Source organism: Danio aesculapii, chromosome 10, assembly GCF_903798145.1.
Source record: "Danio aesculapii chromosome 10, fDanAes4.1, whole genome shotgun sequence".
NCBI classification, from domain to species: domain Eukaryota; kingdom Metazoa; phylum Chordata; class Actinopteri; order Cypriniformes; family Danionidae; genus Danio; species Danio aesculapii.
Genome location: NC_079444.1, coordinates 5,627,735 through 5,639,030, shown reverse-complemented (window position 1 = coordinate 5,639,030; position 11,296 = coordinate 5,627,735). Strand labels below are relative to the sequence as shown.

General features: G+C 41.1%; 1 protein-coding gene across 1 annotated transcript; it reads right to left on the bottom strand.

Annotated features, from left to right (window-relative positions):
* Positions 1-217: 217 nt before the first annotated feature.
* On the bottom strand, positions 218-10,293 carry lrrc32 (leucine rich repeat containing 32). Its single transcript, XM_056466731.1, has 3 exons — positions 10,156-10,293; positions 7,972-8,062; positions 218-4,990 (listed from the first exon to the last, which is right to left on the bottom strand). The coding sequence occupies exons 2-3, from the start codon at positions 8,056-8,058 to the stop codon at positions 3,098-3,100; spliced, it is 1,980 nt and encodes a 659-aa protein (XP_056322706.1). The 5' UTR covers positions 8,059-8,062; positions 10,156-10,293; the 3' UTR covers positions 218-3,097.
* Positions 10,294-11,296: the final 1,003 nt, after the last annotated feature.

Genomic DNA, 11,296 nt, shown 5'->3' with positions numbered 1-11,296 from the left:
ACCGGAGCACCCACGATCATCAGAGTCAGTCACATGTGCTTCAATAAACCGTGACCATATATTGTGCTTTATTATACTCTGCCTGCAGTGACGTCTGTGGAAAACCACTGTCCTGATGTGTGCTTCATTCACACTGCTGTGGTGTTTCCCTGGAAATGAGGTGTGTGTGTGTGTGTGTGTGTGTGTGCTGATATCTAGAGAAACAGAGAACATTGAGTCGTAACACAATAATTTTATTTAGGAAAATACATCTCATAAATAGATTTACACTGTGGTTCATCATACAAATAATGTGGTAACAGTTCCTTCATGTAGTATAGTGCCTGCTGATGCGTGACGTGTGTGTGTGTGTGTGTGTTTTAGAGCGTCTGAGCGTGTGTTTGTCTGTTTATTTGTGCATGTTTATGTGTGTTTTAGTGTATCTGTGTGTGTTTCTGTATGTTAGTGTGTGGGTTTGTGTGTGTCTGTGTGTATTTTAGTGTGCTTTTGAGTGTGTGTTTGTGTGTGTGTGTGTGTGTGTTTGTTGTTTCTGTATGTGTTTATGAGGGCATGTTTGTCTGTATGTTTTAGTATGTGTGTGTGTGTGTGTGTGTGTGTGTGTGTGTGTGCGTGTGTATGTGTGTGTGTGTGTTTGTTGTTTCTGTATGTGTTTATGAGGGCATGTTTGTCTGTATGTTTTAGTATGTGTGTGTGTGTGTGTGTGTGTGTGTGTGTTTGTTGTTTCTGTATGTGTTTATGAGGGCATGTTTGTCTGTATGTTTTAGTGTGTGTGTGTGTTTGTATTTTCTCTGTGTGTTTTAGTGTGCACGTGTTTTATTGTGTGTGTTTATACGGTTGTTGCTTACATGTGATTTATGAGTGCATGTGAGTGTTTTAATGTGTGTGCGTTTTAGTGTGTGTGTGTGTGTGTGTGTGTGTGTGTGTTTGTGCACTACAAATCCTCCCGCTTCAGTCATGTGTGTGTATGTGTGTGTGTGTGCTACAACTCCTTCCACTTCAGTCATGTGTTTGTGTGTATGTGAGTGTGCGCACTACAGCTCCTCCCGCTTCAGTCATGTGTGTGTGTGTGTGTGTGCGTGGCTCACAGGAGGAACTCCTTTCATCAGTGCGTCAACACTGCTGAAACTAAAAGCGCTATTAATATCTGTGATGCTGATGTGTGTTTCCTCAGCTATCTTTATCTCTATCTGCCTCATTTAGACACACGCACACGCACACACACACACACACACACAGGGTCATGCAGCTGGAAATATACTAATAAAACACCTTACTGACTGACTAACCAAACACACAGCATAACCCATGTGTGTTTGTGTGTATGTTTCTGTGTTTGTGTTCATGTTTGTATGGATGTGTGTGTTTTTGTGTGTTTCTGTATGTATTTGTGTGTTTGTTTATGTATGTGTGTATATGTATGTATGTGTGTGCATGTGTTTATGTATGTGTGTGTCTGTGTGATTGTGTTTGTGTGTTTATTTATGTTTGTATGTGTGTGTTCATGTATCCATGTATGTATGTATGTATGTATGTGTTTGTGTGTGTGTGTATTTATGTGTGTGTACATGTATGTGTGTGTGTATGTCTGTGTGTGCATGGGTATTTGTGTGTGTTTTTGTTTGTATAAATGTATGTGTGTGTGTGTGTGTGTGTGTGTGTGTGTGTGTGTGTGTGTGTGTGTGTGTGTGTGTGTGTGTGTGTGTGTGTGTATGTGTGTGTGTGTGTATTTGTTTGTATAAATGTATGTGTGTGTATACTGTATATATACTGTATATCTAACTCTGACCAGCAGTCGAGCACAGTTGTGTGTAAGTGAAGGAGCGTGTGTGAGTAAGTCCTCAGCAGCGGACGAACGGATCGCAGCCTTCAGGAAACTGAGCTCAACAACAGGAAAGAGTTTCTGAGCTGCAGGTGCTCCAGTAAAAACACTTCCTGTGCCCCACTAAATTCCTTCAGCCAACACACACACACACACACACTCACACACACACACAGCGCTACAATCACGTGCCCGTCCGTCCGTCTGTCCAGTGAGTCTCGCGTCAGGAACATTCATTCTCAGGTGCGTCTGTTCAGTAAAGTGCATCAGAAAGCGTAGTGTGTCATGGAGAGTGTGTGTGTGCATGTGTGTGTGTGTTCATCAGTGTGGGGTACAAAAGTCATATATTACAATCTTAAAGGCACAGTACACCCTAAACTGAACATTCTGTCAACATTTACTCAACCTTGACTTGTTTCCAGACCATCATGAGTTTCTTTCCTTTTTATATGAACACAAAAGAAGATATTTTGAAGAATGTTGCAAACCTGTAACTATTGACTTCCAAAGTGTTTGCTTTTCTTACTATTGAAGTCAATGGTTACAGGTTTTCTTCATAATATCTGCTGTGGTGTTCAACAGAAGAAAGAAACTTGACGGAGAGTAAATAATGAGGGAATATTCAGCAGCAAGAGTTAAAGATTCATCACCCTGACGAGGACTCAAAGCAGAGACGTTCGTCAAGCTTTTCTCCTGTTGCTCATTTAATAAATGGTTGACTGCAGATCTCCTTTAGTACTCGTCATTCGAAGAAATTTGGATGTTCATCGTTAAATTTTCTTTCGGCTTACTCCCTTAACTAATCAGTCGCCACAGTGGAATGAACCACCAACTATTGCCAACGGCAACCCAACACTGGGAAGCACCCATACACACACATTCACACACACACTAATAAACTACGGACAATTTAGTTCATCAGTTCCCCTATAGCGCATGTGTTTGGACTGTGGGGGAAACCGGAGCACCCGGAGGAAACCCACGCCAACACGGGAGAACATGCAAACTCCACACAGAAACACGACTGACCTAGTCTAGATTCAAACCAGTGACCTTCTTGCTGTGAGGCGATCGTGCTACCCACTGCGCCACTGTGACGCCCTATCATTAAAGTAAGTGACTTTAACATTGTGATATACACCTTCCCCCAGCACTGGTGTGTGTGTGTGTGTGTGTGTGTGTGTGTGTGCGGTGTGACGTGTGTTTCCAGATCCGCTCCGAGCATCACACACTGAAACCCACAGTCAGGTGAGAGCGAGTTTATTTCCTTCTTTCAGCTCAAGCTTTAAAGCCTCTCTTGAACCTGTGTTTTCTGCTGTGGCAGAGCTTCAGGCTGACGGTCAGCACCAGCGCCAGCCCCAGCGCCAGCGCCACCATCAGGCTGACCCACAGCACTCTGGAGTCCGCAGACGAGCAGAGCTCGGGCAGCGCCGCGTTCACACTGACCTCCACACGCTCCACGTCTCCACTGTACCAGCAGGTGGCAGCGGCGAGGTCCGGCACGTGCAGACGCTCCTGCTCCAGCAGATCCAGGAGCTGCGAGTTCCTGCAGCAGCTCAGCGGGTTCCAGCCCACATACAGCGTCCTGAGCCTCCCCTGCAGCACTGCAGACCCCAGCGTCTCCACACGGTTATTCTGGAGGTTCAGGATCTCCACTGATGAGTCCTCGCTCCACAGAGACACTCCCGACAGACGGTTCACCGACAGATCCAGAGATCTCAGCTTCTGGAAGGCGCTGAAGTCAATGCTGAGCTCATGCAGCTGGTTTCCTCTCAGAGAGAGATGAGTTAGAGACATCTCCACACCTGACAGAGACTCAGCAGTAATATCAACACCAGGGTTCAGAGATAAATCCAGGATGAGGAGTGAAGATCCTGTAAATGCACCCTCGGGGATTGATGATAAGGAATTCTCTGAAAGGTACAGGTAGGTGAGGGATGGGATATCGGAGAGGTGCACGCATCCACTGGAGATCTGCGGGTTTGCACAGATGCTGAGGAGATTCTGCTGGAGGTGGAGGCTGCGTATGCTGGGGAGGCTGGAGAATATATGAGCGTCTAACAGATGGAGAGCATTTCCCTGCAGGAGCAGCACCTCCAGCGCCGGCAGAGCGCTCCCGCTGAAGGACAGGTTCTGGAGGTTATTAAAGCTGAGGTCCAGAGTCTTCAGGGAGCGCAGAGAGTCCACGCTGAAGCTCTGCAGGCAGTTATTGCTGATGTTCAGGCTCTCCAGAGCAGCCATACTGCTGAAGAATGAGGACGAGAGCGTTTTCAGCTGGTTGAAGCTCAGGTCCAGGTACAGCAGCCTGCGGAGCTCCTGCTGCCGCTCATTGGCACACAGACTCAGCGGTTTATCGTGATCCGTAAGCAGATGCCCGTTCTCCCGCAGGCTCTCCAGCTCCTCCAGCGGACCTGAGCAGTTCACGCTCCTTAGCAGGTTTCTAGACAGATCCAGGTACATCAGTCTGTTCCTCTGGGGCAGGACGGGGAAGTAGAGCAGCTTATTTTCCCTGAGGTCCAGATGCTGAAGCTGGAACTCGTCCTCCATGTCCACGCTCTGGAAGTTAGTCAAGCTGTTTCTGCTTAAGTTTAGTGTTCGGAGCTGAACGAGGTTGAAGTCTGTGATGCAGGAAATAGAGTTGACGGACAGATCCAGCTCAGAGAGCTCCGTCAGGAACTCAAAAGCACCTTCCTCGATCTCTATAATCACGTTATTGTGAAGGTCAATGTTCCTGAGGGCCCGCGAGCCGTTGAATGTGGTTCTGCTGATTTTGGTGATGCTGTTTCCATCTAAGGAGAGGTTGGTGAGAGCCGGGGCATCGCTCAGGAAATAATCGCTCATATCAGTGAAGAGCCCGTTAGCAGACAGATCCAGGCGGCGCAGCGCAGGCAGCAGGCCGAGGGGTGTGTGCAGGGCGGCGTACAGGTCCAGCGCGTTCCCCGACAGGTCCAGATCCTCCAGGTGCAGCAGTTTTTGAAAGAGCCCCGGCTGCAGGAACTGGATCTGGTTGCGGTGCAGGTCCAGACGGCGGATGGCGGAGCGGGACGGCAGATCCTGGAGGGTCAGGTTCTGCAGAAGGTTTTGAGACAGATCTAGCAGGCGGATACTGGAGGGCGGCAGTGCCGGGACCCGTCTCAGACTCAGACTGCTGCAGTCCACATCATCCTGGTGCTTCAATCACACACAAGAGAAGACATCAGTGTTATTAAAGCACTTCAGTGTTATTAAACATCTCCAACTGACCACAAAATGACTGAGAAGAGTCAAGTGTTCAGCAGGACAGCGTTCATGACAGATACAGCAGCAGATTCCTTATTTTAGAGGTTCACTGGTCATTTTTGACCTGACGGACAAACAATATATATTATATACATACTAGAAAAGTTTATTTGGTCGAACTAAAAAATTTAAGGCAGCAAGAATTTTAGTTTATGTACATATATATATATATAATTCTTGCTGCCTTCAATTTTTTTGTTGAATCCAATGAACTTTTCTAGTCATCTGAACTTACATCAAACAGACTGACACATATATTAAGCCAACATTTGTATAACTTAAAAATTTAGTTGAAACCTGATATTAAAATAAGTTAAAGCAACATAAAAATATTTGTTGTCCTGACTTTCTGTCTCTAAATTGACAAAATAAGGCTTAAATAAAAATTCAAAAGTAACATTTTTATTTCATGTTTTCATCAGTCTCAAAATCATTCCGGATAAATCTGCAGATGTAAAGAAGCTCCAGTGTGATTCTCCACACATGAATAATGCTCTTTAGATAACCCAAGGATGTCGGAGTTTCAGGATTTTCCCTCATCTCTGGGACTATCCCTTCATTTCCGCCAGACTTCAGGATGGAAACATAATGGAGCGCTGATGTATTTCATCCTACACACACTTCCTGTGCACTCGCTTATTAGCATATGTGTCACAGACAGCCAATCAGATTTCCGGCCCCGTCATCCTGAGCTCACTGACTCCGGCTCATCTTATCAGTAAAACTCCAACATCCCCGCAGAATATTTCATCCTAATATGGCTCTCTAAATGACCACTCCATCTGTCTATTCCTGGGTGGAGTTTAAGCAGCTAAAGATGAAATATATTTATATTTAGTCATTTTTTACATTTATATTTAGTCATTTAGTTAAGCAATACTGGAGTATGAGTGATTAAAGGGTCAGTTCACCCAAAAAATGTAAATTCTGTCATCATTTTCTCACTGTTTACTTGTTTTAAACCTATTTGAGTTTCTTTCTTCTGATGAACACAAAAGAAGATATTTTGAAGAATGTTACAAGCCGTTAATCACTTCCATAGTGTGTTTTTCCTGCAATGGTTGTCTAGCATTTTTCAAAATATCTTCTTTAATAGAAACATGATATCGAAAAAATACATGTTAATAAATAGAAAGTATATTTTCAAAATGTGACCCAGAATCACAAAACCATAAGTCATGTGTCTTTTTTTGCAACTGAGATTTGTAAATGATCTGAAAGCAGAATAAACAAGTTTTCCATTGATTTATAGTTATAATAGAACAGGACAATATTTGGCTGAGATATAACTATTGAAAATCAGGAATCTGAGGGGTTATACAAGTCTAAATATTGAGAAAATCAGCCTTAAAGTCGTCTAAATGTAGTTCTTAGCAATGCACATTACTAATCAAAGAAATGTATAGTAAATAATCACAGAAAATGATTTGTTTTTACTCAATATTCTAATGATTTTAGCCATAAAATAAAAGTGATGCTTTTTTTTATCCATCCAGTGTATCACCCAACAATACAGCAGTGCATCATAAGACTTTAAAGGACGCAAATGACAAACAATTTCCCTGATATTTGGACACACACAAAAAAAAAAAAATTCATTTTTAAAAAATCATATATATATATATATATATATATATATATATATATATATATATATATATATATATATATATATATATATGTATATATATATATATGTGTGTACAGTTGAAGTCAGATTTATCAATCCCCCTGAATTATTAGCCCCCCCTTTTTCCCCAATTTCTGTTTAACAGAGAGAAGATTTTTTTCAACACATTTCTAAACATAATAGTTTTAATAACTCATTTCTAACTCATTTAACTAGGTTAATTAGGTTAACTAGGCAGGTTAGGGTAATTAGGCAAGTTATTTTATAACAGTGGTTTGTTCTGTGGACTATCGAAAACTAATATTGCTGAAGGGGGCTAATAATATTGAGCTTAAAATGGCTTTTAAAAAATTAAGAACTGCTTTTATTCTAGCTGAAATAAAACAAATAAGACTTTCTCCAGAAGAAAAAATATTATCAGACATACTGTGAACATTTCCTTGCTCTGTTAAACATCATTTGGGAAATATTTAAAAAAGGCAAAATTTAGGTTTAATAACTCTGACTTAGTAATTTTATAAGATTATTCAGCCTAAAGTGTAATTTAAAGGCTTCACTAGGGTAATTAGGCACGTCACTGCATAACAGTAGTTTGTTCTGTTGACAATATAAAGATATATATTATGGGGGTAATAATACTGACCATAAAATAGTTTATAAACAATTAAAACTGCTTTTATTCCAGTCAAACTAAAAGAAATAAGACTTTCTCTAGAAGAAAAAAAGTTATTAGAATTACTGTGAAAAATTCCTTCTTCATTGAACATCACTTAGGGAACAATCTGGACTTCAACTACACATAACACACACTGTAAATGTTCCATATTTTGGGATTTATGTTTTTATTTTCCTCGTTTATTTCTGCTTCTGAGCTGCATTATGGGATCTTAATCTTTCTTCCAACAGCTTTGAACCTTGAAAAGTGTGAAAAAGAGACTTTTATTGTCATGTGTGATAGTGTGCAGTGCTGTATAGTGTGTGTTGGTATTGTATATTACACTACAAAAGCCTTGTAATAAACTGCAGCACATGTTCTGCTGTTCTACACACATATTTCTCTAGATATTACTTCAAACCACTAAAACGTCAATAAAAATCTCTTTGTTAAACTGTAGAGCTGAATCTTCAGCATCAGAAGTGGACAGAGCAGAGATCAACATCCCATAATGCAGTTCACCACCGCTAATAAACACAAAACATGAACATTTTTGAATTGAATCTATTATATAAGTGTGTAACTCACCACTCGACAGGGCGAATCTTCATCTGGACGTCTGTACGGTGAGACCTGCGACACCATGAGCATCAGTATCCAGAGACACGTCCCCATGATGCTGCACACACACACACACACAGATGAGTGAGCAATGAGAACTGGACACACACATACACACACTCAGCGGTGACATCAGGAGGCATGCTGTTACGTCACTGTTTCTGTTTTTATCCGCTATGACGTCTGACAGTGGAATCTTTCTCAGTGTCCACAGATGTGTCACTGTCTGAAGCCTGACATGAAGACTGACACCCACACGTCAGAAATATTAAAGGTTAATCGGCATTTCCACACAATGTGCTGAGTACATCGGTTGGGGATTACTCATTATTGTGCACCTGTGTGTGTGAGAGAGCGTGCCTTGTGTTCTTTACAATGTGGGGACCCCACAAGTATAGCAATACCAGTAAATTTGGCCTTATTTTGGTCTCCATAAGGAGAAGAGCTGATAGATGAGGCAGAATGAAGGAGTGTGAGGATGTGGAAGCGCAGTGTTTCTGTGAGGCTTGAGTTTAGAGAATATACACACTGAATATACACACTAAACAGCAGTACAGGTGTGAGGAGAGACTGTAAAGATAGCTGTGTGTGCGTGTGTGTGTGTGCTTGTGCATGTGTGCGTGTTTATATATGTGTGTAAGTGCATGTGTGTGCGTGTGTGTAATATATATAGAGTTCAGATGCAAAAAAGTGCGGTCTGAAATCTTCTCTTAAATGTGTGTGTGTGTTTGTGTGTGTGTTCCGTAATTTCACCTTAAAGGCAAATAATCACTTGTTTCATTGCCTTTAAAATGGAATAACTGAACATAAACATTTTAGAGGGTATCACGATGGCGCAGTGGGTAGCACAATCGCCTCACAGCAAGAAGGTCTCTGGTTCGAGTCCCGGCTGAGTCAGTTGGTGTTTCTGTGTGGAGTTTGCATGTTCTCCCCATGTTGATGTGGGTTTCCTCCGGGTGCTCCGGTTTCCCCCACAGTCCAAACACATGCGCTATAGGGGAATTGGGTAAGCTAAATTGGCCGTAGTGTGGGTGTTTCTCAGTACTGGGTTGCAGCTGGAAAGGCATCCACTATGTAAAACATATGCTGGATAAGTTGGTGGTTCATTCAGCTGTGGCGACCCCTGATTATTAAAGGGACTAAGCTGAAGGAAAATGAATGAATAAACATTTTAGACAGGCATGTCACTCTGTGTTTTTTGTGAGGATGAGCAAATACAGTCTGTACAGTACATAAACCATTACACCTGTGGAATGTGCCCACAATACACAAAAACAGTGTGTGTGTTCAGTAATTTCACTATTATGGTGAAGAATTTCCATTGAATTGATATTTCCAGTGAAATATCTGAACATAAACACTGGAGGCTGAGAAAAAAAAGATCATTTTAGATGAAACTGTCGTAACACTATTACTACACTTAACTCTTACTGTAAGAGGTTCCTGCATCTGATCTCTTCACACACACACTTCTATTAGTGTTACACTCAATTAATGTTAGACAATAGAATATACCATTTGTATAATATAAAAACCAATACTGTGTGTGTGTGTGTGTGTGCGTGCGTGCGTGCGTGTGTGTGTGTGTGCGTGTGTGTGTGTACAGTTGAAGTCAGAATTATTAGCCCCCCTATGATTTTTTTTTTTTCAGTTTTAAATATTTCCCAAATGATGTTGAACAGATTCAGGAAATTTTCACAGTATGTCTGATAATATTTTTTCTTCTGGAGAAAGTCTTATTTGTTTTATTTTGGCTAGAATAAAAGCAGTTCTTAATGTTTTAACACCATTTTAAGGTCAATATTTGCTTTCGATAGTCTACAGAACAAACCATCATTATACAATAACTTGCCTAATTACCCTAACTTTACTCTAATTAACCTAGTTAAGCCTTTAAATGTTACTTTAAGCTGTATAGAAGTGACTTGAAGAATATCTAGTCTAATATTATTTACTGTCATCATGGCAAAGATTAAAATAAATCAGTTATTAGAGATGAGTTATTAAAACTATTATGATTAGAAATGTGTTGGAGAAATCTCTCTGTTAAACAGAAATATGGGTGAAAATAAACAGGGGGGCTAAAAATTCTGACTTCAACTGTAGTGTGTATATGTTTGTGAGTGTGTGTATGAGCATGTGTGTGTATACCTCAGTGCTGCGCTGCTCCTGCTCTCCTCTCCTCCTGCATCTGCTCTTCTTCTGCTCCTCTACGCATCCTGTGAGAATATCCTGCAAATGATCTTGTTTTTTCCTTTTGAGCGGTGTTTTGGGATTGGGCAGATATCTGACCTCCCTCCCTCTCTCCCTCCCTCTGACTCTTTCTCTCTAACTCAGTCTCTCAGTGTGCTAAAACATGAACTCATCGCTTCAGAAATCTTGTATTGCTGCTGTGTAAATCAGAGTTTCCCGCTGCTCCGGGTCCAGGCTGCTCTCCGCTGTCCGCTGGCCGAGAATGAGGCGCTCTGGTCCGGCCGCGGCTGCAGGGATTCCCGGCTGGAGGAAAACTCCTTCGTCTTTTATTCCAGAACTATATTCACATAGGACTGGTTTCTGAGAGCCAATAACACAAAAGAATTCGATGTTTAAAAGTTGAACTTGTTTTAAAGCTGAGCTTTATTCTGTGTGAGCGTCAAACACGTCCATCCAGCGCGCACACACACACTCACACACGCACACACAGAAGTGAAGCGAGGCTTGTCAAGTGTGTTATTCACCCACACTCGAAATTGGTCCTCTGCAATGGTCCTCTGCTTTAAAATCAGAAACTACGGGAGCTAAAGTGGCGCATGCGCTCTGGTTTTGAGGAACGTGTTCATTGATTATAGATTACACTGAGCTGTCAATCTGGGAAAACATCTAATCAACATCGAAATACTATTAAAAATATAAAGTTTCACTATTAATTTACGTAGTAATTTTTCACGTGTATGATGTATTTTAGCAATAGTATAGATATTGTAGTGTAGTTATGGTGTAGTAAAGTGTATTATACTGTTTTATAGTATTTATAACTCTCTGTTAATTAATGCTCCAACATACATAATAATCTGTATTGAATACCAGAGGTTGGGAGTGAGCTACAAGTCTTAACCTCTTTTTTTCTCAGCTTAAATTAAGCCATTTACTGTAAAGCCATAGAAATGTTTAAAGATTATATTTATTATATTATATTATACATACATTTTAAAAAAAGATACGTGTAAAAATCAAATGGACTGTGGAATCAGTCAATAATCTTTATTTTAATAGCTGCTTTATTTTAATAGCTGCTGGGGCTACACAAAGTGGT